The 23,880-nt window shown below is 40.9% G+C and overlaps 1 protein-coding gene across 2 annotated transcripts in view; it reads right to left on the reverse strand.

The window, feature by feature from the left end:
* Window positions 1-5,435: 5,435 nt before the first annotated feature.
* The window catches only part of LOC138268376 (perilipin-3-like), a 335,863-nt gene continuing 317,418 nt past the window's right edge, over window positions 5,436-23,880 (reverse strand). For both annotated transcript variants that reach the window (XM_069217951.1, XM_069217952.1), the window contains one exon: window positions 5,436-6,047. In XM_069217951.1, the coding sequence (XP_069074052.1) occupies window positions 5,607-6,047 (441 nt within the window). In that variant the 3' untranslated portion in view covers window positions 5,436-5,606. The remainder of the gene's footprint in view (window positions 6,048-23,880) is intronic.

Here is a 23,880-nt window from a genome sequence, read left to right on the forward strand (position 1 = left end):
GGCAGCACCCTTGCTGGGCTCTCCCAGCTGATCCTGGTGCCACTTTGAGCAGCGTGTTGATTGGCTGCAGGGCAGGCTGGGAGCCTGTGTCTGCCTGCAGCCTGCAGAGAGGAGACGGAGGAGCGGCGCGCGGTGGTGAGTGTTTATTTAAAAAAAATATTTTAAAATAGATTTTATCCCCTTCCCACACACCCCCACCCCCATGCGCCGCACCGGCTCCACCCCATGTGATCCAAGCGAGCTGCTACTGGTTTTTATGGCTGCCGAGAAGCAGTCCTATATGAGGCGGATTAGAACCCAGAAGAGGGGTAAAATATCCAGTCATCACATTTTGGTGAGTTTTTATCACGTCATCACTTTTACACTTTGGTGGTAATTAAAGTGAAATTACACAGTTTTTACCAACAAAAGATAGGTGTAGGTTATGACTCTACCTTCCTGCCATGCCCCATCTTTACCTCACAACCTTTAAACATGGCGGTAAGGGCAGTGCTTAATTTGAGCCAGTGATTGCCGGTGGGGGCACCAGCACTTAGTTTTGGGTGCCAGCACTTATTTTTCTGCCTCAGGCATCTACTATGTGCAAAAGACACTTAAGGAAGAGAAAAACAAAAAACGTCACAAAGGGCTAAAGCAGAAAGCTACAGGAGTGAGCTGAAGGGGCAGGGGATGGTTGTAAACGGATTAAAGAGGCCCGAGATGGCTTCAGGATTAGCTGCTTCAAGGAGAGCTTTGAACACCAGCAAGAGTTCATGCCATTACATTCATGCTTAATTGCTGTCTGGACACACTTCGACCTCACGTTTAATCCAAAGCGGCCACAGCTTGCACCAACACTAGGGGTGCACAAGCGTCTGATTTTCACCATTCACAAACTTTGAGAAGTCTCTCGGTTTCAGGTTAGCTTCACCCCTGCAAAATTATTCTGTGGATTGTAAAATTATTTTTATTCCGTTGCAAAATCGTTTAGTCTCATAAACCCAGACAAAATGGAAAATGCATTCATAATTTTTCTCTGCAAAGTTTAATTTTTGTGACAGAAATTATCACTTAAGCCCAATTTTTAATGTAAATATGGGGAACACCTATAAATTCCCAACTCTGTGGGGGTGCACTTCCATTTAGAGAACCTCACAAAGTTGTGCCGAAGGGCTTTGCACATTATCTGCCGCGTCTGCCACAGTAACCTTCGTGGGGATGTTTAACATTGCTCGATCTGCCGCAGGAGTTTGCAGGTGCTCAGGCCCAGCGATCATATTTGGGGGCCGGAATTTATTTTTCATCATCAGACTTTGATCCAGGGGTGTAACAAAGGCCCCCGCAATGCGGGTGGGGCGCCCAAGCTCCTAGTCCCCCCTTCAGCTTCTGGCCTGAGTGAGTACGAATGGGGGACCCCTTCTTGCTCTTTTGGGGTGTGTGGGGGGGGGGACTTTAATCTCAGAACAAGAAAGGGAAAAGCAGTCAAGGGAGAAAGAACAGAAACACCAGCAGCAAGTGGAGAATAAAGGAGTGATGAGACAGCACCTTCCATAGGCGTTTAAAGAGGAAATGAGTAGGATGGTGGAAGAAGGAGGCCTGTAAAGCTTGGAAGACCTTTTTTATTTTCGGGAACCTTCGGGTTCCAAGCTAAACCTGGGACCCCTGCACTTTTTTCTCTTAATTAAGTCCAGCTTAAATTAAGCACTGCTGGTTAGACACAGCAGGGAAGAGGTCTCGGGAGACTAGTAAGTCACATTTTCGAGAGAGGTAGAAAGAGAGAGAAGTGATGGATGGAACGCTTTGGTGCACAGTTGGGCTAGAGTGACCATGTGTCCCAGATTTGCCAGGATGGTATGGTTTTTCACCACCTTCCCCAGTGGATTTCGGGAAATTTGGCTCATGTCCTGTTTGTTAGAGAGGGTCGCCTGAAAACAGTATGAGGAGTTTTATTTTGTTTGCGAAAGTAGAGATAGTTATCTGGTGTTATCCAGTCGCAGCTCGCTGGAGTTACAGGGTGGTGGGGTGGCGCACGGGGGGAGGTTAATAAAATGAATAAGATATAAAAAAAGAAAAAAAAAAAACTACCTCCGCGCAGCTGATCCTCAATCGTCTCCTCAGTAAGCATGCACAGGCTCCCGGCCTACCCTGCAGTCAATACTGACGCTGCTCAAAGCAGCGTTAGCATTAGCTGGGAGCACCCAGCCAGGGCGCTCCCAGTCAGAATGGGAGCCTGTGCCTGCTCTCGCCGGCCCGGAACACAGTGCTGGTATGGAGAGCACACTGCACATGTGTGTTTGGCCGGCCCGAGGCAGCCGGCAAAACACACATGGTCTCTGAGGGGAGTGCATAGTGCACTCCCCTCACTGCTCGTCACCCCAAATCCTCCGCCCCTTTCACAACAAAAGGATAATAAACATAGATCATTATACTTTCGTTGTGAAAGGTTTGAGGGCTTCTGCTGCTGGCATGGCGGGGGTGGAAATTAGGGCTTCTAGGAGTAAAGCCTCTAGTAGAAAGGTACGTAGTGGGCAGTCAGGGGAGAGAGCTTGATTGAGGCTACTAAGTCCTTGTTTTGTACAGCTTCCCGTTATCTGTTTGATCTGAGAAAAGAGAAGGCAGAGAAACTTGTCTCTTCTGTTTGTGAAATGAGTTTATCAAGCTCGACTACATCATTAGAGCACAATCTAGATCTGCAGTTTGGGCAGAAGTCGGTTGTATGAATAATTGCCCGGCTACAGTGCTTAATTTATGCCGCTCTTGGCCGGTGGTAGGCACCAGAACTCATCCTCTAGGTAGCAGGACTTATTTTTCATCATTAGATGTTGACCAGAGCTTGAGAAATAAAGAGTGAAAAAGGGGAGAAAGATGGAGGACGGCAAGAAAGGAAAACAGTGACAAAGGGAGAAAGGCAGGGATGAAAAAGGACCAGCAAATCGGGATAGTTGTAAGAATAAGATAAAGCAACAGTAAGGGTACGGTGGTTGAAGAAAAAGGCACGAGATGGAACTAAGACCTGGAGAGTCCTGACTTTCAGCAATACTTGCAGGTCCACAGAGGGCTCCTATGAAAAACTACGGCCTCTGCATTTATATGTGGTTTTTCAAATAAAGTATTACCTAGTTAGTGAGTCTGTTAAAAGTTTATTGTTTTGCCAGAAGTGTCCTCATTTTGATCAACTCTACATGCGACCAATAACCAGGGCAACTGGAATTATGTAGCAGAAAAAGGCCAAATTATGTGGCAGTTTTGAGTAAATTATGTGACACGAAAAGTCAAATTATGTGCTATAATGCGGCACATTTTGGTATAGTAATACTTCATTAGCTGGTCATTTTAAAACTTGATAACATTGTCTGGGCTTTGGTTTCACCTCATTAGTACCAATTTAACAACCAAATATAAAAATAAGCAACAGGAAGGTGACCAGTCCAGCGCTGTGTAGGGCCTTCCACCATGCAACAACATGTATCACTCCATTTTATGTAACCTTTGAACCGTTTGAGCTAAAAACATTTTTTTGTTACAATTTGCAGATTATGCGGGAGCTGATGGATTATGTGACAAATGCAGCAAATCTCTAATTATGTGAAAAGTTCAGCGGCCACACAAACATAATTCAAGTGGCCCTGCCAATAACTCACAGAACGCAAATTGTAGTATGTGTGGTATCTAAAACCATTTAGCTACCATCCTGTTTCTGTTTTTAGTCATCGCCTGTGGTCCCTGTGCCCTGTGTCTCATGCCGTACCTCAGCTCTTAACCTACCTTGCTCATTACAGAAGAGCATAGTGTTCCTATGCACCCTACATCCTCTGTCAGGTGGAAGAACTCCCTGCTGTATCTTTCTCCAAATCAAATCAAATCAAATCATTAACATTTATAAAGCGCGCTACTCACCCGTGCGGGTCTCAAGGCGCTAGGGGAAAAAGGGGGGGGTTATCGCTGTTCGAACAGCCAGGTCTTTAGGAGTCTCCGGAAAGCGGAGTGGTCCTGGGTGGTCCTGAGGCTGGTGGGGAGGGAGTTCCAGGTCTTGGCCGCCAGGAAGGAGAAAGATCTCCCACCCGCCGTGGAGCAGCGGATGCGAGGGACAGCAGCGAGTGCGAGGCCAGAGGAGCGGAGGAGGCGGGTGGGGACGTAGAAGCTGAGGCGTCTGTTGAGGTATTCCGGTCCCTTGTCGTAGAGGGCTTTGTGTGCGTGGGTGAGAAGTCGGAAGGTGATCCTTTTGCTGACAGGGAGCCAATGCAGGTGTCTCAGGTGTGCGGAGATGTGGCTGCTGTGGGGTATGTCGAGGATGAGGCGGGCCGAGGCGTTTTGAATGCGTTGCAGGCGATTTTGGAGTTTGGCTGTGGTCCCGGCGTAGAGGGTGTTGCCGTAGTCCAGGCGGCTCGTGACGAGGGCGTGGGTCACGGTTTTTCTGGTGTCGGCGGGGATCCAGCGGAAGATCTTGCGGAGCATGCGGAGGGTGAGGAAGCAGGTGGAGGACACGGCGTTGACTTGCTTGGTCATGGTGAGAAGAGGGTCCAAGATGAAGCCGAGGTTGCGGGCGTGGTCTGTGGGGGTCGGTGCGGTGCCGAGGGTCGTGGGCCACCAGGAGTCGTCCCAGGCGGACGGGGTGTTGCCGAGGATGAGGACTTCCGTTTTTTCAGAGTTCAGCTTTAGGCGGCTGAGCCTCATCCAATCTGCGACGTCCTTCATACCCTCTTGTAGGTTGGTCTTGGCGCTGGCGGGGTCCTTGGTGAGGGAGAGTATAAGTTGGGTGTCGTCGGCGTAGGAGGTGATGATGATGTCGTGCTTGCGTACGATGTTGGCGAGGGGGCTCATGTAGACTACAGTCGAAACGCCAATATTGCCCTCACTACAAGTTTCCCAGAAATCCTGTTTGGACAACACACAAAAATTTGCATCTAAATTGGGATAACGAACTTTACAAAAAAAGAAAAAAATCCATGTTTGTGATTTTCCCAGAGAAAAGTAATTGGAACGAAGGAACATCTGTGGAAATTGAGGCAAGAACATTATTTAAATCTGGTTTCTGAAGTTCTATGTTATCTAGAGCTCTGCAAATGAGTTATGAGACAATCCTGAACCCAGCCATTTAGTCACACCAAGGATTTACCAGCAACATCTCAGTTAAGCATAACATTTCCATTCCCATCTAAGCATCTCATGGGAACTACATACCTGCCTATTAATGAGAGCTGAGCATCAGTCAGAGCTGTATAATGTAAAGGGATAGATGAGAAATATGTTACAGTGGTTTGAAGATCAAAGAATTGCGTGGGAGACATATTTTGGAATCTTGTGCTGACTTAACTACAGCTTGACAGAAAGTTAGCAAAGCTAAACTATACCTCTGTAACTTAAGCAGTTTGCAGAATTATGCATTTAAATTTGTTTTGTAGAAGCTTGATGCATTTATGTAAATTCCCATGCACAATAATTCCAGGCAATCCCCATTTGATGCATGGCAGTTTATTTAAAGGAGTAAGGCATTGCAGTAGTATATTTCTTACATTGCTTGCTTGTAATTTAAAAGTGGGTAGAGCATCAAGGTGTATACAGAAAAGTATTTCGTAGTGCCACCATATCCCATCTTCCAAGACTTGGGTCATAGTTTGCCACTGTGCCTATATTGTTTCGTCATAGTCTTCTTTTTGCGATGATGATGAGGAGGAGGAAGAAGGTATTACAACATTTTTTGTTTCCCAAAGCTTTGTTGTTAAAATAATTTGCATGGGCGAATCTGAAGTTGTGTTGTGGTTCAGCATCTTCCTTGTTGTGAGTTGAATTTCCTCTTCTATCTCGACTTCCTCATCCTTGTCCTCTTCCTCCTTCTCATCAGAGATTTTTTGCACATCCTTGTCACGCATTTGAGAGAGCTTGCCTCCATGCTTCTGCATAGCCTCTTCTTCCAGATAGAACTCTTTCTTCTCTGGACCTCTTGAAGTGGAGGGCTGATCACTACGCGCAACGATTTTCAGTTTTCTAGCAGGAGACCTTTGTCTTGCGGCTTTCTTAAGCAAAATCTCCATGATATATGCTCTGAGGTGCAGATAAGTTTTCTTCATCTATAAAAACATAAGCAAGAAAGGCTGAACCTGGTCCAGAAATGACAAATAACTTGACAAGCATGATATGTGTATAAATAAAAAAATGCATACTAAAGACTTTGAATCAAATGTTAAAATGACTAATGAAAGCAGGTGAAGTCTGATACTCCTTTCTAGTTTTAAGGAACTTTTCAAAATAAGATGGAAGTTGTCTGGACATATACTATGCAGTATCCTAAGGGGCACCATGCAAGCCTTCCTACATCCCTAGTTATTCTCTCATAGACAAGAGACACTTGACGAAGACATTCCAAAGCCAGAGTAAGTCAAAACATGGAAAGGCTCCAGAATCTGGCCCACCCAATTAAATTAGGGTGGTGTCATGGCTGGAGAGCCGCGAGAATGAAGAATTCTAGATTAATGGAATCCAATGACTTGTGTTTTTTTGGTTTAAATAGAAGTTTGTTTGGACATTAGTACATAAAATCATAGCAATCAACACCGCAATCTTAAATCGCATACATTTCATACATTTCTAGTGGGATTCATTTATGACTGTCCATATGTCTCGTAGAACTCAGAAAGCATCCCAAACCCACAACTTCCTCGAGAAAATTAACACTAGTTAAAAACATGAATTTACAAAAAACAAATACATTAAAGTCAGTTTTAAATATTAATTTGTGTAATGTAGATTTCAATAATCTTCAAAATCACTCCAAACCCTCAATTACACCTAAGAAGCGAAAACTCACTAAAACAACGATTGCAAGAAGGTGAGATATTGCACCTTTTTTAAAAGAATGCTCTTAGAAATTTCGAATGCTTAATTAAAAGAATAGGGCAGCCAGTTAGCACATGATTAATAATGCATTTTCTTTGTAAACTGCATCTACAATATCCTTTGTTTTCCCTATTTTTTTCAGCCAAAACGGGGATAGCTTTGAAAGGATTAAGACCTATTCTAATTTTTTTAATTTCTAAATGATGTAAAGGATGCGGCAGGTAAGAGAAATATGGGTACATATCTCAACTACCCAGTGAGGACACTGTCATTTGGATTGAGAGTTTTTCGAGATAAGTACTCCTCATCTTTCCAATAGGTCAAAATCCAGGCAGCTTCCCGGAGTAACTTCATATATGGGAAGGGCTCCCAACTAGCAAAAACCTGTGTGGATAAAATATGATCTTCGAGTTTTTGTACATTTCTCATGAGAGTCCAAGCCCATTTCAGCTCACTCCATTTCTCTCCAATGCAACATGCCTGTTTTATCCTTTCAGGGCTATCAAACCGAATAAAATTGTCTAACATTTTCAAAAAACGTATTTTTGTCATATATGCACAAGAGATTAAATTTACTTCATATATAATACTCTATACCCTAAACACTTTTGGGGGATTCAAAACTCTTTTTAAACACATATTTTCCAATGTGTCTAAAATATCACCTTTAAACATAAAATTTGAAACCTGTAAAGTGCTAAAGAAGGTCGTTTGTGCAAAAAAAGCCTTTAAAAGTGGTGTCAGTGACAGCCCCCCATTTGTATCGATAAACTTCACTAGGGAGCCCGCCTGAAATAAGGCCCTAGATCTTATATCCTACAGATGCTCATTCCGCTTCAACTTGGCATTGAAGTACAACTCCAAATAAATATGTTGTAACTTCTTCTATTTTATATTACTAATATACCAATTGAAACTGGGTACTTTTTACCTCAAAATAGGACCCTTGCCTTATCTAAATGAATCCTCAGATGATTTAATGCACAGTATGCTGACAGTGCATCCAGCTTCTTCTGGAGATCTCTCGAGGTATAATCTGAAATGACAAAGATTGTCTGCATACATCAAACGGGGAATGTGAACTGCTCCCATTTTTGGGGAAAAGGCATTTGTTTCATTCAGACATGTGGGGAATCAGCTACATAGAGACAAGAAAGGACCAGGTTTAACACACAGTCTTCACGAATGTCATTATTAATTTTTATTCTTTTAGTTAGTCTCCCCATCTCAACCTGAGTCCAATTTGAGCTTTGTAATGCCCGAATCAAAAACAGCTATTCTGTCGGGGCATTCCAAGTATGCACTTTATCCCATAGTTCCCCCCTATACACTGTATCAAAGGCCATATGGACGTCACAAAACAACCTCAAAATCTTGGATTTATTTCTATAGATTTTCTGCTTAAAGCCCATAGGGCAAAACAATGATCTATTGTGGAGTGTCCTGCCAGAATGACATCTTGTTCTATAGGAAGGACTGTTTTTCTAGGACCCAATCCTCAAGCCTTTTGAGCAATACTTCAGAAAATATTTTTGCTGACATCTAAAAGACTGATCAACCCATAGTTTGCTGTATTTCTATCATCTCCTTTGATAATGGGTTTTTTCGGAGTCCCTCCAAGACGCCAGGATAATTTCCATTTCAGCTATCCAACTGTACAAGTACTTCAGGTTTTTTGCCACCAATCAATATTAGTTTTTTGTACAATTGATGGGATGATATTGGGTTCTGTGACTTTACATAACTTAAACCCTGCTATTGTATTCTTTATCTGCTCTTTAGAAAATATCTTGGGAGTCTCTAGATCAGTAATGTAGGCATAACTCTGCTCATTGACAGAGAGCGGGCCGTACATTTAGTTCACATATAACACCCGATCATCTTCGGCAATATTGTGTGTGGGGGACACAGCGTGTGTATCAGCTATATTACTCATCAACCCCCAAATTTTTTATGATCCTCAGCCTGTATAACCTCCAGCATTTCATTCCATTTTAATCATAAAAGCTTGCTTTCTTATTTATAATCAGGGTCTTATATTGTCTTTTCAGCTGTCTGACTTTAATGTAAGACACCTCCTATTGAAGTGTCCTATGAATAGCCTGCACTATCCCTAACTCTTTTTGCACTTTTTACACTCTTCATCAAACCATCCTCAATTATGTTTGGTTACATAATTATTCCAAGTATTACCCCTTTCCTTAAAAGGTACTTAGACATCTAAGCGCGCAGTCTATTAAGGATGCAAACCAATCTAGTTTATTAAGAAAAGCACTACAATTAACACCAGGAAAGACATAATTTCAAAGTCACTAAGCTCTCGCACCTGCACTGGGGCTAGCCAAGTGCATAATCAATGAGGAAAGGCTATGACTAGAGGTAATACATGTTCAATTAAGACTGATTCCTTTAATATAAAAACCCTGTGTAAGATCAAATGGTCACTTCCTTCATGATATAAATTTTACAATCCCTAAACAACCTAAATGTCTCACAGGGGATGAAACTTAATTAATTGAGTGAGACTTAGAGCCAAATATATAAGTGGTACCTGCTGGATTATGAAGGTTTCAGCAACCATCTAAACTAATTAGGCCGCTCCTGCTCAACCAGTCACCAGGGAATCACTCCCTGTTATACATCTACAGTATATCATACAATAATTCATCTATTCTAATATGGTATATTTCAATATTGAAGTCACCTGCTATAATTACAACCCCCTCACTGAATTCCGTAGAGATCAATAACAACTTTGCTTCCAAGCATCCCAAAAATTCAGACAAATTAGCCTTAATCTCTTTATGCAAATAAAGGTTAACTAAGATTATAATATCCCATTGCGTTTGTTACATCTGAATTTTAACCACTGAAATGTGGGCCCACAAGCTTAAAGTTTCGACCCTACATACACTCCCTACAATTCTAGAGGAGATCAATGATAAGAAACCCCCACACAATCTGCCCTCACCCCTTGCATGACCTGCTATCATCTAAGAGAGGTTGTAAATCACCTTACATTACACGCTGTTTGTATTCATGTATATTCCAACTGCAGAATTTTATGGTCCTTCACAATACAGTATCCTGTGCATAAAAGCCCTGGCTTCCCCAGGGAACGATTTCAGCACATTTGCTAAGAGGGGAGAAACAATTGCTTATATTTAGGGGATCAGAGCAACTCTCATTTGTAATCACAATCCTAAGACTCTCTCTAGACATATTATTATGACTTTGTGCACAAAGGCTCACATTCCTAAGATGATTGTAAGAAGGGTTCTGCTGTTGGTTAAAACAAACTTGATTGCCTACCACCCCTCCAGGATGCCTCAACGCCCCTTGTAGATGTCTCCTTTGTGCTTTTGTTACCAAATCAAGCAAGGCTGGACAGGCCGTACCGGGTATCGGGTATTTCCATGCAAGGCTGCAAGTGTGGTGGTCCGTTTTTGTTACGGGGCGTTTTATTTGAACAGTGCAGCAGTTTTAGAAGAATGGCAGAGTTCCTTGAACATCCAGCAGTTTTCATACAACAACAAAAGTGCCATAATAATTCTGGTGATTAATGTACTCATCTAAGGGACAGCAGAGGGTTAATATGCCTGTTGCAAGAACATTTACTATGCAGATCACAGAACAGTATTTTATGTGCGTAGCTCAGCTGGATACTGCATTTGTCACAGAGCCCCTTTGTTACTATTCAGTTCATAAGTTACAATCATAATCTAGCACAGTGAGCTATGAAGTGCCATAAAAAAGCTGCATGCAAACTACATGGTAAAAGTTAAAAAGTTATGTTTTTTTCCCAGTCTTTGATTATCCTAATTTTGCTAAAAAGGGGTTGAGTGGGTAGTAATAAATTGTTATTAGTAAAGTCAACCATAACCCCTGTGTTACGTTATGAATACTGAGTTTAGGCTTTCCCAGACCAAGCACTCTTAAGAAATGCCTACAAGTATTGATGGCTTGTGAATAGTACATCTTGGATTAGTTCCCTATGTCTTATGTAACATTTTTTATACAATAATTAACACATGTATGATTTATTTTGTCTGTATGTGATGTAAAGTGCTCCAACAGCAAATGCTGGTAAAAGAGGCACTATAAAACAAATTAAATACATGTGCGAGAGAGGGGCTATGGAGAGATGAGAGGAACTGTTAGAGGGTAATGGTGAGGGAATCATTGAAAAACCCCAGGAAGAATTGTCATATTCTGGTGAACTGTAAGGTCATCATTTACTACGCTTTAGCAACTAATTAAATTTAATACATAATGAAAAATGTTTTGTACAATTCACAGTTTTTGCCATTTTTTCCTAAATTGCCTGGAGGGGGTACCCCCAGACACATTGTAGTGAGCAAGCTCACACACTATGCATCCTATGGGGGCTGGCCTGACACAATTTGATAGGGCTGCTGTGGGTTCCCAGTCCCGCCCTGAAATCAAGTGACACAGATAACCACAAACAGTTCGAATTCCCTTCTGCCTTGCAAACTATATTAACCATCAAAAGAGAAATAAAACAACTTAAATTAAAATAAACTTTAGTTACTTCTCTTTCATCATTATTTGTCATAAAACCCACAGATTTATGTCGGTAGACCTGATGTTTGATAATCAGGATTTTTTTTAACAGGGAAAGGACCTCTGCTCTATTTAGAGGTTGAAGTTACCTATCTTTTTTCCTTTTGTGGAGAAAGCCAAACACCAAAGAATAGTGACCATGGTGCTACTGAATCTGAAGAGTCGACACTGAGTGACTAGAATATTTTTTTCTTTCTCTAGTTCTGACTTTAACTCCTGGCCTTAGTTTTTTGTTCTTCTGGCCAGCTTGAATGGTACATTTCTGCTTATTCTTTTTGAAGGATAATTTTGAAGCACCCACAATTTTACCTTTCACTTTCTCAGAAGCGCCATCATCATCATAAATACCATTGTTAGATTGCTCCAGAAGTTGTTATTTTTGTCTTCTTTATTTTTCCGGGTATTATCTCACCTGTCTGAATAGGTATTTTTTTCCTTTAATTTTCTTGGCTTCCTTAGCTGTAATTCTGTGCATTTGTCTGCAACCACCTTCTAATGTTAGGCAGAAGATTTTGATACCCACCATCATATATTCTACTCCTGACCAACATAGGCTTGTAGATGAGATATATGGAGCCCTTTTTCCCTTCAATAGTATCTGAAGTTCCCTCTTGAGCTTTATTGCCATCTATTATTTTATCTTCGGTCTCCTTTATTGGCACTTCCACTTCTGTATTCTCCAGAGATTCAATTACTGGTCTTATAAGCATGGGTAGACAAATATTCACCTTTTGTAATTCCACATTTATGCTTTGCAGTAAGAAAGTGTGGTACTCTTGATGATTTATGGAGATTGAGAGCTTTCCCTGGAAATGCTTGCCTTCTAACAATGATGACTTTATAAGCAATATTGGATCACAACCAGAACTAATTTAGCAATTCTACAATGCTTGAGTTTTGCTGTCACGTTTAAAATCTTGAGGCATGAGAGTAATGACTCCCGAGTCTTGTTGACTGTTTCTTACACTTTGCTGCTATACAGCACATTGATGAAGTCAAGCTCAGAAGGTAACTTATTAATATTAATTAATCACAAGCAAAAACAATTGTTGGCAAGGCCAATAGGCCTGGCATTGACAACATGCCTTTTATCTTTGTCAGTGCTTGCTCCCTTTTGTCATAGTTCTTATGAAGCTTTATTGCTGGGTAAGCTGCTGGGCGCTTAACAATGAAAACACATTTTTGACTCAAAATGCACACATTGCCATAGAAGACCCTGGGTATTAAGGGAACTATTTTGTGAATGGATGTGCTCCTTGTGAAAGGGCAGAATGCCATCACACTCAGCGAAGTTATCCAATTGCTGAAGTGGGCTGACCCATTCGTAGTGGGTGGAAGAAAAATGTGATGTAACAATACAGACCAATGGAGGAAGAGGGCTGGCTGAAAGCTCCTATAAGTAAGTATATTATATATACAATTTTAGTAAAATCAAAATGTCTTTGATAATGCCAGACCTAAAAACGCAATGCATGACACAACAGCTAATAATTTCACTGCAATTTACATAAAATCACAAAGGACAGGTATAATAAAAATCTATTGCATGATTCCTGTACCACATTCTACTGCATGTACACATCACACTGCTTAACAATAAATAGATATTACAAGTTAACTCAAATCTACTGCAGAATATTATAACTGGCAGCAAGGAGGAACAGGTCTGTTCATCTTTAAGGGTTGCCTCATTATAATATTCCGAGACGGTAACATAGATTTTATATGTTTTATGGACATTTTATGCTTTGCCTTTTGGCTCATTTCGCACCACCTTTTCCACCTCTTTTCCTCACAATTATCTTTTGAAAATTGGTCGTCTGTCATCTGTGTCTTTTCATCAGAGGAGTACATTTATTAAAACCTGAGGATACCGTATGTTGTACATTAAGCGACAAAGATCATGGATACAATATTTTGAGTTTTTATTTACTTATTTCTTTAAAGAGGTTCATAAAGCTTGAACATGACCCAAGGGTATCAGAGAGCTGTAACTAGAAAAAAACACCCTGTTACAAAATGATTATAGTTCAAAGACAAAGGGTTTGTCGCCTGTGGTCATTCTCCGGAAGCGAGCCCGGAGGCTCAAGGCTTTTGCTTTTCAGTAAGAGTGCGTCAGTTAACACTTATCATTGTATGCTTTTCTTTTATTAAAAACAAATAGAAATTGTTTGAATAAGAAAAAAAGTGAAGGCCTTCAATGTCTGATTCTTTTCTTGAACATCATGTACAAGAATACTGTGGCACACACACCGTGGAGAAAATTTCTAAAGGTAAATGCAAGAGGGGAGTATAGATTTACTCTCTTAACTCCACACCTGTACCTTGAAGATATATATATCGGGACGGTACCTAAATGTAGAGTTAGGTATATAAAATCTATGCATACTTACCTGTTGATATTTACTTCCTCAACATGTTTCCATGATATGTCTCCCATGACCAATTGCTTCAGTATCCTACCTGGAATCACTCTAGGATTACGGAAGCACGCTAGCAGAAGGAGGAGTCTCGCAGCCTCGCAAACCGCAGCCGAACCGCTCCCACCCACTTTTACCGCCCTATCAGAGGGCACTCGCCACTGATTCACCCACAAAGCTCGCAGGTCACACGCAGCCCTGTCTACAACCGCATTGGGCCTTGGTCTGCAGCTTTGAGCTCTGCCCGAGAGTTGCTGAGAGGCCGAGCAGTGGAGCAGTCCCGGGGCGGTCTTGGAACAGAGCCATAGTGTGCACTAGGGAAGCAGCGAGGTGGATGGCTCAGGGGTGTTACTGGTGACAGTTGGCGGCAGCAGGAGCAAGGAGGGAAGCTGCACAATCCAAGGGGGAGCCGTGCCCAAAGACCCCAAGTACAGAAGTAAGCAGCCTTCCTTTCTACTCCAGCAAATCACCTGCCCTCACACTGCGCTTATTGCTGCTCACCAACCCAGCCTGTTGCTGCTGTCTGTTGCTTGTCATGACTAGACTACATCGGACTGTGGCACTGTGAGGTGTGTATGACCCTAGGTGTCGCTGCACTAGTAGGTACAGCCTGGTAGCCATGGAAGTGACCTGACTAGGGTGAGGTGGTGCTTGTGGCCTTGGTGTGCTCCCTCCCTCCCATGCCCCCTGCCCTGTAACCAGTTCATCGGTGGTGTGTTGTGGTGAAATCACTTCTGTTTGTGCTCTATACCAAGACAAGCACCTTTGTACTCCCGGTTCCGCAGGCTGTGTGGCAATGAGGTCTGGTAGGACCAGGAGAGCATTACCAGTGGCCCTTTAGAGGAGGAAGAGCAAGGCCATCTGCTCATCTGCAAACACTAGAACAATAGGTGTTTGATGGCTGGCAAATAGCGATCGCCATGGTGGATAGCATTCGTATTTCTAATATTTTCTAATCCCACATTCATCTCATAAACCTGACGGTATTTCTCTAATCTCAACATTGCTCTCGCTTGAATCACGGTATGTTAATTATTTTATACATTATTTGCACATAAATGTGGCCCATATACATTGTGAGTATTTAGATATTTTCCAAGTGCTTTATACCAACAATGCAGTATTGACATGGAGTCATGGAACTTCATTTACTTATGTGCATTACAATACAAAGCGATCACACTCATACCAATTAGTTCAATTATTAATAGGATCACGCACTTCTAATTGTAATTTAAAATCCAAGACAACAATTTGTCATTTAAAAGTTTGTCATTTAGGAAGGATGACACCAAATTCTCTTACATTTCCTATAAAATGATAGATACTAAGGTTCGTGCTAAAATATAACTCTATCATTAAAGTGACATGTGCCGAAATCCATCCATATCCTATTACAATGCAGTGATGTTCACCAAGTTGGTCATCTATGTACTGCTATAGCCTGATGGAAAATTGGTTACTGTGTGAAGACTTAGATGTCAAATTAATTAATTGCATGCAATGATCTTACTGGTTATCATCCCTCTAATAAAGTGACATGTGCTGAAATGTGACCATGTTGTTATTATGAAAGGACATGAGTGTAAATGTCAATTAATTCAAAAACATGATATTATTCGTTGTCCTTCCCTCAATGAAATGTCATGTGCTAGAGCGTAATCGTGGCGTTCCATCATGTCATTCATGATGATGATGATGATGATGGAAAGATGTTTGAATTTCAGAACTCCCATAATGGATGTTTGCTATCTTTATGTACATCCATAATGCTAAAGATAAAGTGACATGTATTTAAAATGCAATTGTATGATCCCATCCCGTCATCCATAACATCTAGATCTCAATCAATACAGTAAAATAATGCTATTAATTATTCTTCCTTTCATAAAGTGACACGTAATAAAACAATAATGTTGTTCCACCATATCATCTATGGCAATGAATTTGGGATAGATGCTACCAACCCCAACAGTACATCCATACTATGATCGATAAAGCGAAATGTTAACTAAGTGCGATTGTGTCCTTTCATCACATCATTCAGAACATTGGTTAGGACGTGATGTTCTAATTCCATGATTCAAAATAATTATTCCTCATCCTAGAAGCTAAGGCTTAGTTCTCCTATTAGCCCAGCCAATAAAGTCCAGTAGTTGACATGAGACATATTCTATCCACTGACTTCATACAAATACAATAATAATTCAGATTCATAAAGTGAAATATGACGACTTGATTTTATGCAGACCGAAAGTCCAATACCTTCTTTCCACAATTTCCTAAGAAAAACGTAATCTTAAAGATCATTAACATGCAGGTGAACATGGATTTCTATATAGTAGTAATTACCTGTTTTGACCTCAAAGTGCAGCGCACTTATACATTTCTCAATATAAAGGCTTCTGGGTGGCATTGGAAGATGTAATGCCATTCCCAATATTGAAATATATCAACTCTATAGATGGACATGTAGTTCAGCGTCTGTACTGTGTCCCCACGGGGCTTCTGTACCCAGTAAAACAATTGATTTGGATTCTTCTTTTCTCAAGCCTTTTTCTCTGTCACCTCCTTGTACATGTCTTTTTATGCACTTTAATCCATAAAATTTGAACCCATTCAGGGAACGGCCCTGAAATTTCTCAAAATGATTAGGTGTGGGGTAATTTTTGTCCCCATTCATTATTGCACACATATGTTGCAACACCCTGATTTTCAGTTTGTGAATAGTGCTGCCAACATATAACATCGCATTCACATTGTAACGTATAAATTACATAGTCCATATTGCATGTTATTCTGTCCCATATGGAGATAATGCGGCCTTCAGATGTCCAGTATGCTTTCTGGCTCACGCCATACTGACAGGCTTCGCACAATGGCATTTTGTGAAGCCCCCATCCATATTCGATAGACAATTTCCCTTCAAGGGCTCAAGGTGACTACGTATGAGGCTGTACCCCAACAATTTGTTTTTTTTTTTAGATGTTATCCCAGGGCCATTTCCAATTACCAGTTCCAAATGTTTGTCTTTTTTGTAAAACATGCCAATTTTTTGTAATATTCTTTTCACTGTAGATAGGGCTGAATTAAATTCTAAAAACAATCTTTTTAGGTCCTCCTTCTTTTTATCCATCACCCCTCCTTCCACATGATATAACACTAGCTCTCTAGTTAAAATTTTTGCTCTTAATTTAGCATCCAGTAATACACTTTGATGGTCTCCCCGTTGTCTGAATCCTTCCATCATCTTTGTTGTCTTTGACTCAAACTCTTCACTTGTAGAGCAAATTCTTTTTGCCTGTAACATTTGTCCATATGGAACGTTCTACTTCAAGACAGCAGGATGCCCACTATTCATGCCTAGAATTGAGTTGGTGGCCATAGAATTTCTATGAATTGTTGTTATCAATTTTCTATTCACAACATTCATTTCTACATTGAGGAATTCACAGTGTGTGCTACTCAACATCATAGTCAGTTGGATATTTACATAATTACAAAATAGTTTCTTAGTGAACTCCTCCAATATGAATAAATCGTCTATGATTTGAGACCACAGTACAACATTCTCCATGTGCATGTCATTGCTCTCAGCCAAGGAGACCTCCTTCTCCCACCACCCCATGAACAAGTTCAGATAGGTGGGGGCAAAGGAGGTGCCCATGGCTGTCCCTTGCTTTTGCAGACAGTATTGACCATTAAACATGAACACATTGTGTGTGAGACCGTATCTCAGTATATCCAGTACTATCTGTGCATACTCAAAGTGCTCAAGGGATCTGTATCTGAGGAAGTGCTCACATGTTTGTATGCCATCCTTATGATTGATGGAAGTATAAAGAGATACCACATCAAGTGTTACCATAATGTATTCCACACAATTCCATCAATATTTTCAGGAAGTCAGTAGAGTCTCTTAAATATGAAGGTAGGGCTGTCACATAGGGCTGGAGAAACAGGTCCAAATATCGTGAGCAATTTATATATATATATCCACCAAAATTCCTGCTGGTTGCCGACTACTACCGGCAAGGGGGTTGGTGCTCAGCAGCGGGCACAGGACCCCTTAAATATCCAAAATAAGTAAGACTGCAACGGTTGAAACGCATCAGCCGATGTAATACAGCCGATGATGGATGAGATGAAAAATAAATCAATTGGATAAACCGAGTCTGGAGTGCCGGCTTTTCCTTTCTGAAAATATGTGGAAGGTTATTTTGCATATATATATATATATATATATATATTTTTAATCAAAAATTAGCAGTGCACTCCATTAGGGGTGATAATTCTCACGTTTATTTCAAGTTCAAGCTGGAAAAATAAAACGAACGACGCGTTTCGACCGTCTGGTCTTTTTCGAGTTCGAAGAAACTCATTACTCTTGCAGCTTCTATTTATAGAAACGAACAGTGCTTTACAGTGCATGTTGGGACTCGTGGTTCCAAACCACTTAATCCTTCGACAAATATAACAAACAAACAAAAGTAATGTGTGTAAATATTATTACATTTCAAAAAGAGGACATGGGTCAATTTATTTAAACACCAATGTTTTGAATTCAAGGACTGTAGTACCACCATATGTTGACAAATGATTATAAATGCATGTAGTCGAAAATAAAAATAAATTATTGAAAATGTATCAATTTAATTCTCAAATAAATTCTTTGATTTTTATTGAAAATAATCATTATTGTTGTACTACCGAAAGTAGTGCAAAATTTCCTCCAAAATTGGTTAATTCATTGATATAATTCTGTGTAACTTATACTAATATAGCTATTGAATTGTAAGAAAGAAAAAATATAAAGAAAAATTATAAAGAAAAATTATAAAGAAAAATTATAAAGAAAAAAGAGAGAGGAGAGATCCAAAGGAGTCAAATTCAATAATTTTCAAAATAATATATCTTATCTTATGTTATACAGGTGATAAGAGCAAATGTTATTGTGGTAGAATTTATAACTCCACATTAACATTAGATATTCTTTTAAAATTAAGGCTAGAACTACAAATGAACAAATAATTCTTCATCATTGTTCATCCCAAAAGGGACCTTAGTTTTCATCTGTATTATGAATCTTGATTCAAGACGCTTTAACTTTTTAACTCTATCACCTCCTCTCTCATGCTCAGGAATGTGAACAATACCATAGTATCTCAGAGTTCTCCAATCATTCTGTGTGTGAGTTTGTAAGTGTCTAGCTGTGGCATATGTGAAATCCTTATGATTGATTGCTCTTATGTGTTCCAAAATTCTTTTCTTTAAAGCACAAATTGTGCTCCCAATATACTTGGAGCCACAATGACATTCAATTACATACACCACAAATTTTGTGTCACATGTGATCTTATGCTTAATTACCAACTCTTGTCCATTTGGAAATGTGACCTTTTTCAAAGATTTTCCAATTTTACAAGCTTTACAATGATTACATTTAAAGAACCCCTTTTGGGTTTCCCCCAGCCAAGTGTGTTCCTTCTCCAGGCAAAAATGACTTTTAATAATCATATCCTTTATACTGGGTGCTTTCCTGTATGAAAATAAAGGCATAGGGCTCACTAGGGATCCTAAATCTGGATCTCGTTTTATAATTTGCCATGTTTACATAAAATGTTTTTAATAAAATTACTTTCTTTGGTAAACTGCATTATCATTCTTATTGGCTCTTTTGAAGTTTTCTCCTTATTTTGAAACAGGAGGACTTCTCGTTTTTTTGACTGAATTAAATTGAGATTTTTCTTGAGAATGTTCTCATTATAACCTCGAGTTTTGAACCTCTCATAGGTTTGATAACATTTTAATAATGACTCTCTTTCACTGGAGCAATTTCTCCTCATTCTAATGAATTCACCCAAGGGTATACTATTAATCAGAGATTTGGGGTGAAAACTTCTACCATGTAGTATACTGTTGCATGCAGTCTCTTTTCGAAAAACCGTGGTTTCTATTTTGTCATTCTCAATATAAATCGTAATGTCTAGAAAATTAATCGTTGTATTACTTATATCACAAGTGAATTTAAGACCCACTTCATTGTTATTCAGAATATCAAAATATTCCATAAATTCCTGCCTTGATCCATTCCAAATGATATATATTATAGAGTTATATATAGTGAAACCCTGCTTGCATTTAGAAACTTACCTTCGCAATATTTTTGTCCTCGATATTCTTTTACGATATTTAGTCTGCTGTATTTTTGGTTCTGATATTCTGTCTAAACACCCTAACAACACCCAAACACCTATAGAAAAAACCTACAGGAAGGTCTGTTACAAACACTGGGACAGCCATTCCAGAGTAGAACATCTGCAGCAAGGACTCCACAAACCAAGTTTAAAAAAAATTGTCAATGGTGTAATCACCCTCAAATTCCTTTACCATAAGGCCTACCCAACCCACCCTGTGTATAACAGAACTTCACTGAACAACCACAATCCTCTTATTGGGGTTCCTGTGTAGCCAGTGTAATACTTTATTCATGAGCTGCTCTATAGCTTCAGGCTTGTTGCCTGTGAGCTGTGGCATGTTTGCCAAAACATAAGAACTGGCCGCCGGGTTAAGTGACAAACCAAATGAGCTGCATTTTTACCTATGGCATCCCTTGTTGTATCAGAAGAAGTTGTGCCCAATCTAGCGCCCTGGAATTCGCCTAGAGCAGAGTTGACAACGTCTCACTACGTTCTCAGAGACAACAGATATCAATGGACCAAAATCCCGACCCACAAACACCCTACTGTTCTTAGAGAAAGGGATGGGGTAAGGGATATAAGGAGGGGGGGGGATTTTGTTGTGACTCTCAACCACAGTGACCACCTTTCCTCCGTCCTGATCATGGGTACAACGTTGTCAATCAAATACGATTCTGTTTTGTCCAAACGTAAAATTAAAGGGTGAAGATGTTGTCCAGAGCAACCATAATTTGCTCCATGTTTTTGTTCATAATGTCGAAGTTAAGAGTTTCCAGTTCAACTTCATATCCAGACAGAGGTAAAACCGGGATGGAGCTGTTTGGTGGCACACTATCTGTAGCTCTGGGTCCCCTTTTTTCTCTTTTGGCATTGGTGCTGCATCTGTCACAGGAGAAGAAATAGGGAAAACAGAGGTGGATGCCGCCCGACTATTTTCACTGGGCCTTCTCACATCAGCAGCAGGTACCTGCCTCACAATAGAGCCCCAAGGACTGCCTGCACTTGGCGACCCCAGCGACACTGGGGCAACTGAAGAGGCTGAGAGGGAGAGTTGCCATTGTGCTAACTGAATCTTCTGAGGCCTATGTCTGATGAAGACGGGCCTGATATTGGCTCAGCCACATGTCCGGGAGCATCCTACGCTGCGGGAGAGAAGTAAGCACTAAATAGCGCTGGGGCAGAAATGCTCCTCCTGCTGCTGAATTATGGGCCTGAGAGTCCTGACCCCGTTCTGGTGATAATGCTGGTGGCCTACGCTGCAGGAGAGAAGTAATCGCTAAATACCGCTGGGGGTGGAAGTGCTCCTCCTCCTGCCACAGAATTATGGGCCTGAGATTCCTGGCCACGTACTGGTGATGCTGGTGTACTTTGACTGATTCAATGTGACTGCTACTTCATTTATATTTCTTCACATCTCTGTATTACACATAGATTTTAATAAGCCTTCATGGTTTCTAATTTCTGATCTCAAACGTTCTTTTTGAGTCAAACCTTTCTTAATGACTGTATTTTAAAATTCTGTATTGAATCTTGTCTCCAGGAACATATTGCCTCATAGTTTTTGAGGTTAACATTGTCCCCGACCTCACAAACTGGGAGCCTTTATAGTGCTGATTATTTGAGAGCGCGCCAACCAACTCATTCAATCAGACAACAGAAAGACCATAATGCTACTCAGACCGCACATACACATGAATTAGGAAAAAAGTCAATGAATGAGGAGGAGGGACCTCAGAAAAGAAAGTCATCAAATGACGGGCAATGGGTGGACACAAATCCCCCTCTAAGGCTATTTCGGTTACATAAGGTCTGTTGCCACGGAGCTATCTGTAAAAAGATCAGGGTGTGACTGAAATATAGATACCACTTGTAGTCACCCCTTTTTCTCAAGCCTCATGTTTCTGTGAGGAGGAGACGGTTCTCTAAAGCTGCTTCTATTTACACAGGAACCGATGAGCTATTACTGTACTTGCTGTCCTAATGGGGCAGGCCAGAGTGGAGATAAAGCATTTAACGAGAGCGCTCTTGAGAGGCTGGGAGCGGCGCGAGACGGCGGGGTTTAATTTCCTATTATGGGGAGAGTTCCACCAGCGGCCCGTGGTGAATCTGCGCGGGCTCTCATTAAAGACAACCCCTCGGTACCCATCAGCACCGCTCCCGCCGAAGAATCATAATTACAAAAGAGATGTGAGAGGGCATGGAAAAGTACAGTGATGGTTTCAGAGCTGGGCACAGTGTCTTTTTATTTCTCTCTCTCCCTGCAGGTCGCCGGCTATTCTAATGTTCAGGTCAAGTACACAAAAGCGATATGTCTTGGGCAGGAATATCCAGAAATTGGACGAGTTCTTCCTTAGACTGAAAGGCAGCCGCCGTTTCACAAAACTCGACCACTGAAAATAAAACGTTTGTCTTTACGATTTTTGCAGGTCATTCCCTCGATTGCTGGTCCCTCAATTACATGAGTAACCAAGCCGGTGAGATGGGAATAGAACATGATTAACCGCCTCTGGAACCCCTGGGGGGCACTTCTTTCAGCTTTCACTATGTGTCATATTTAGGCCTAGGCAGGAGCTTTTGCTTTCTCAGCAGCCTCATGTTCTCCCCCAAAAAAAACACATTTACATAAACATGCAAGGGATTTAGGTCATCCTTATTCATCAATCGGTCTGTTCAAGTGTGATCCACATTTTGCTTATTTATTTGGATGTTGTTATTTATTTATTTAATAAGGCTCACTGCCTCAAAAACTGGGTTCAGCCCCTGCGCGAAAGAAATACGAGTCACAGGGATGGGGATCAGAGAGTGGGATAAGGTGAACGGCAGGAACTGCACTGCGCTGATGGATGGAGATTCACAGAAGAGATGTGTTATAAAGGCCTTGCAGGAATGGTGTTGACATTCATTATTTTGAATGTTGCATGGGAGCTGGACCTATGGCACTGCGGTCATATATCCAACGGGGAAACCTCTAATAGGCACCCTCAATATATGAGGGCCCTTAAGAGTGGACAGATTTGAAGCTACAGTTTACGTGAGGGAACACGTATGTCAAGGAACAGGGAGAGTGAGGATTTTTCTGTGGCAAAGAAAATTCTATAAACAAATCAGAGGAACTTGAACTGGGTTGCCATTTAAGGCCTCTCCATGCTTCTGAGAAATGGTTATCCTGGCATGGACTCCAAAAAATCGATACTGTAAATGTCTGTATTTTCTCCAGCAGTGCTAAAAGAATCTGGTAACCCCCAGGTATAAGCCATGGCAGTAGTCTAGCCTGGACAGTACACAAGTGGCTACTACCTGGGCATGCACAGCCTCAAAAATAAAGGGTAGGATTTTTTTGAACGGCAGGAGCACCACAAAACATCTGGAAGCCATTCAGCATTCCCGGTGACCCCCTAAGGTTGCCACCTTTGTAAGAGAAAAAATCTGGACATTTGTTGTTGTTTTAAGAGTCTGAAAAGGCCCAGACATGATACTAAACAGGACTTTAAACAGAATTGAATGTGTTCATTTGTAACATGACTTTTCTGCCTTTCTTAATTTGAATTATTAGTCAGGGATTGTTAACGTAGCTCTTGAACACATTCAAAAGTGCTTGCTATTTATATATGCAGTTTGAGGTATGTAAAATAAGAGCTAAAACACCAGCTTTGGGTGATTTCATTTATTTTTGTATCAGCGGGACATTAAAATACTGGTGGTGCCAATAGAAAACAGGCCAGGTGGCAAGCCTGATCGCACATGTCCCTCTGCGGGCACTGCTTTACATTGGAGACATCAATAACTCCTACGATAGCTTATGCAAGAAGCATCTGATTCATTTATCAACAGTCTCTGTTATGAAACGGAGTCCTGTAGATTTT

This window comes from Pleurodeles waltl, chromosome 12 (genome assembly GCF_031143425.1).
Source record: "Pleurodeles waltl isolate 20211129_DDA chromosome 12, aPleWal1.hap1.20221129, whole genome shotgun sequence".
NCBI classification, from domain to species: Eukaryota; Metazoa; Chordata; class Amphibia; order Caudata; family Salamandridae; genus Pleurodeles; species Pleurodeles waltl.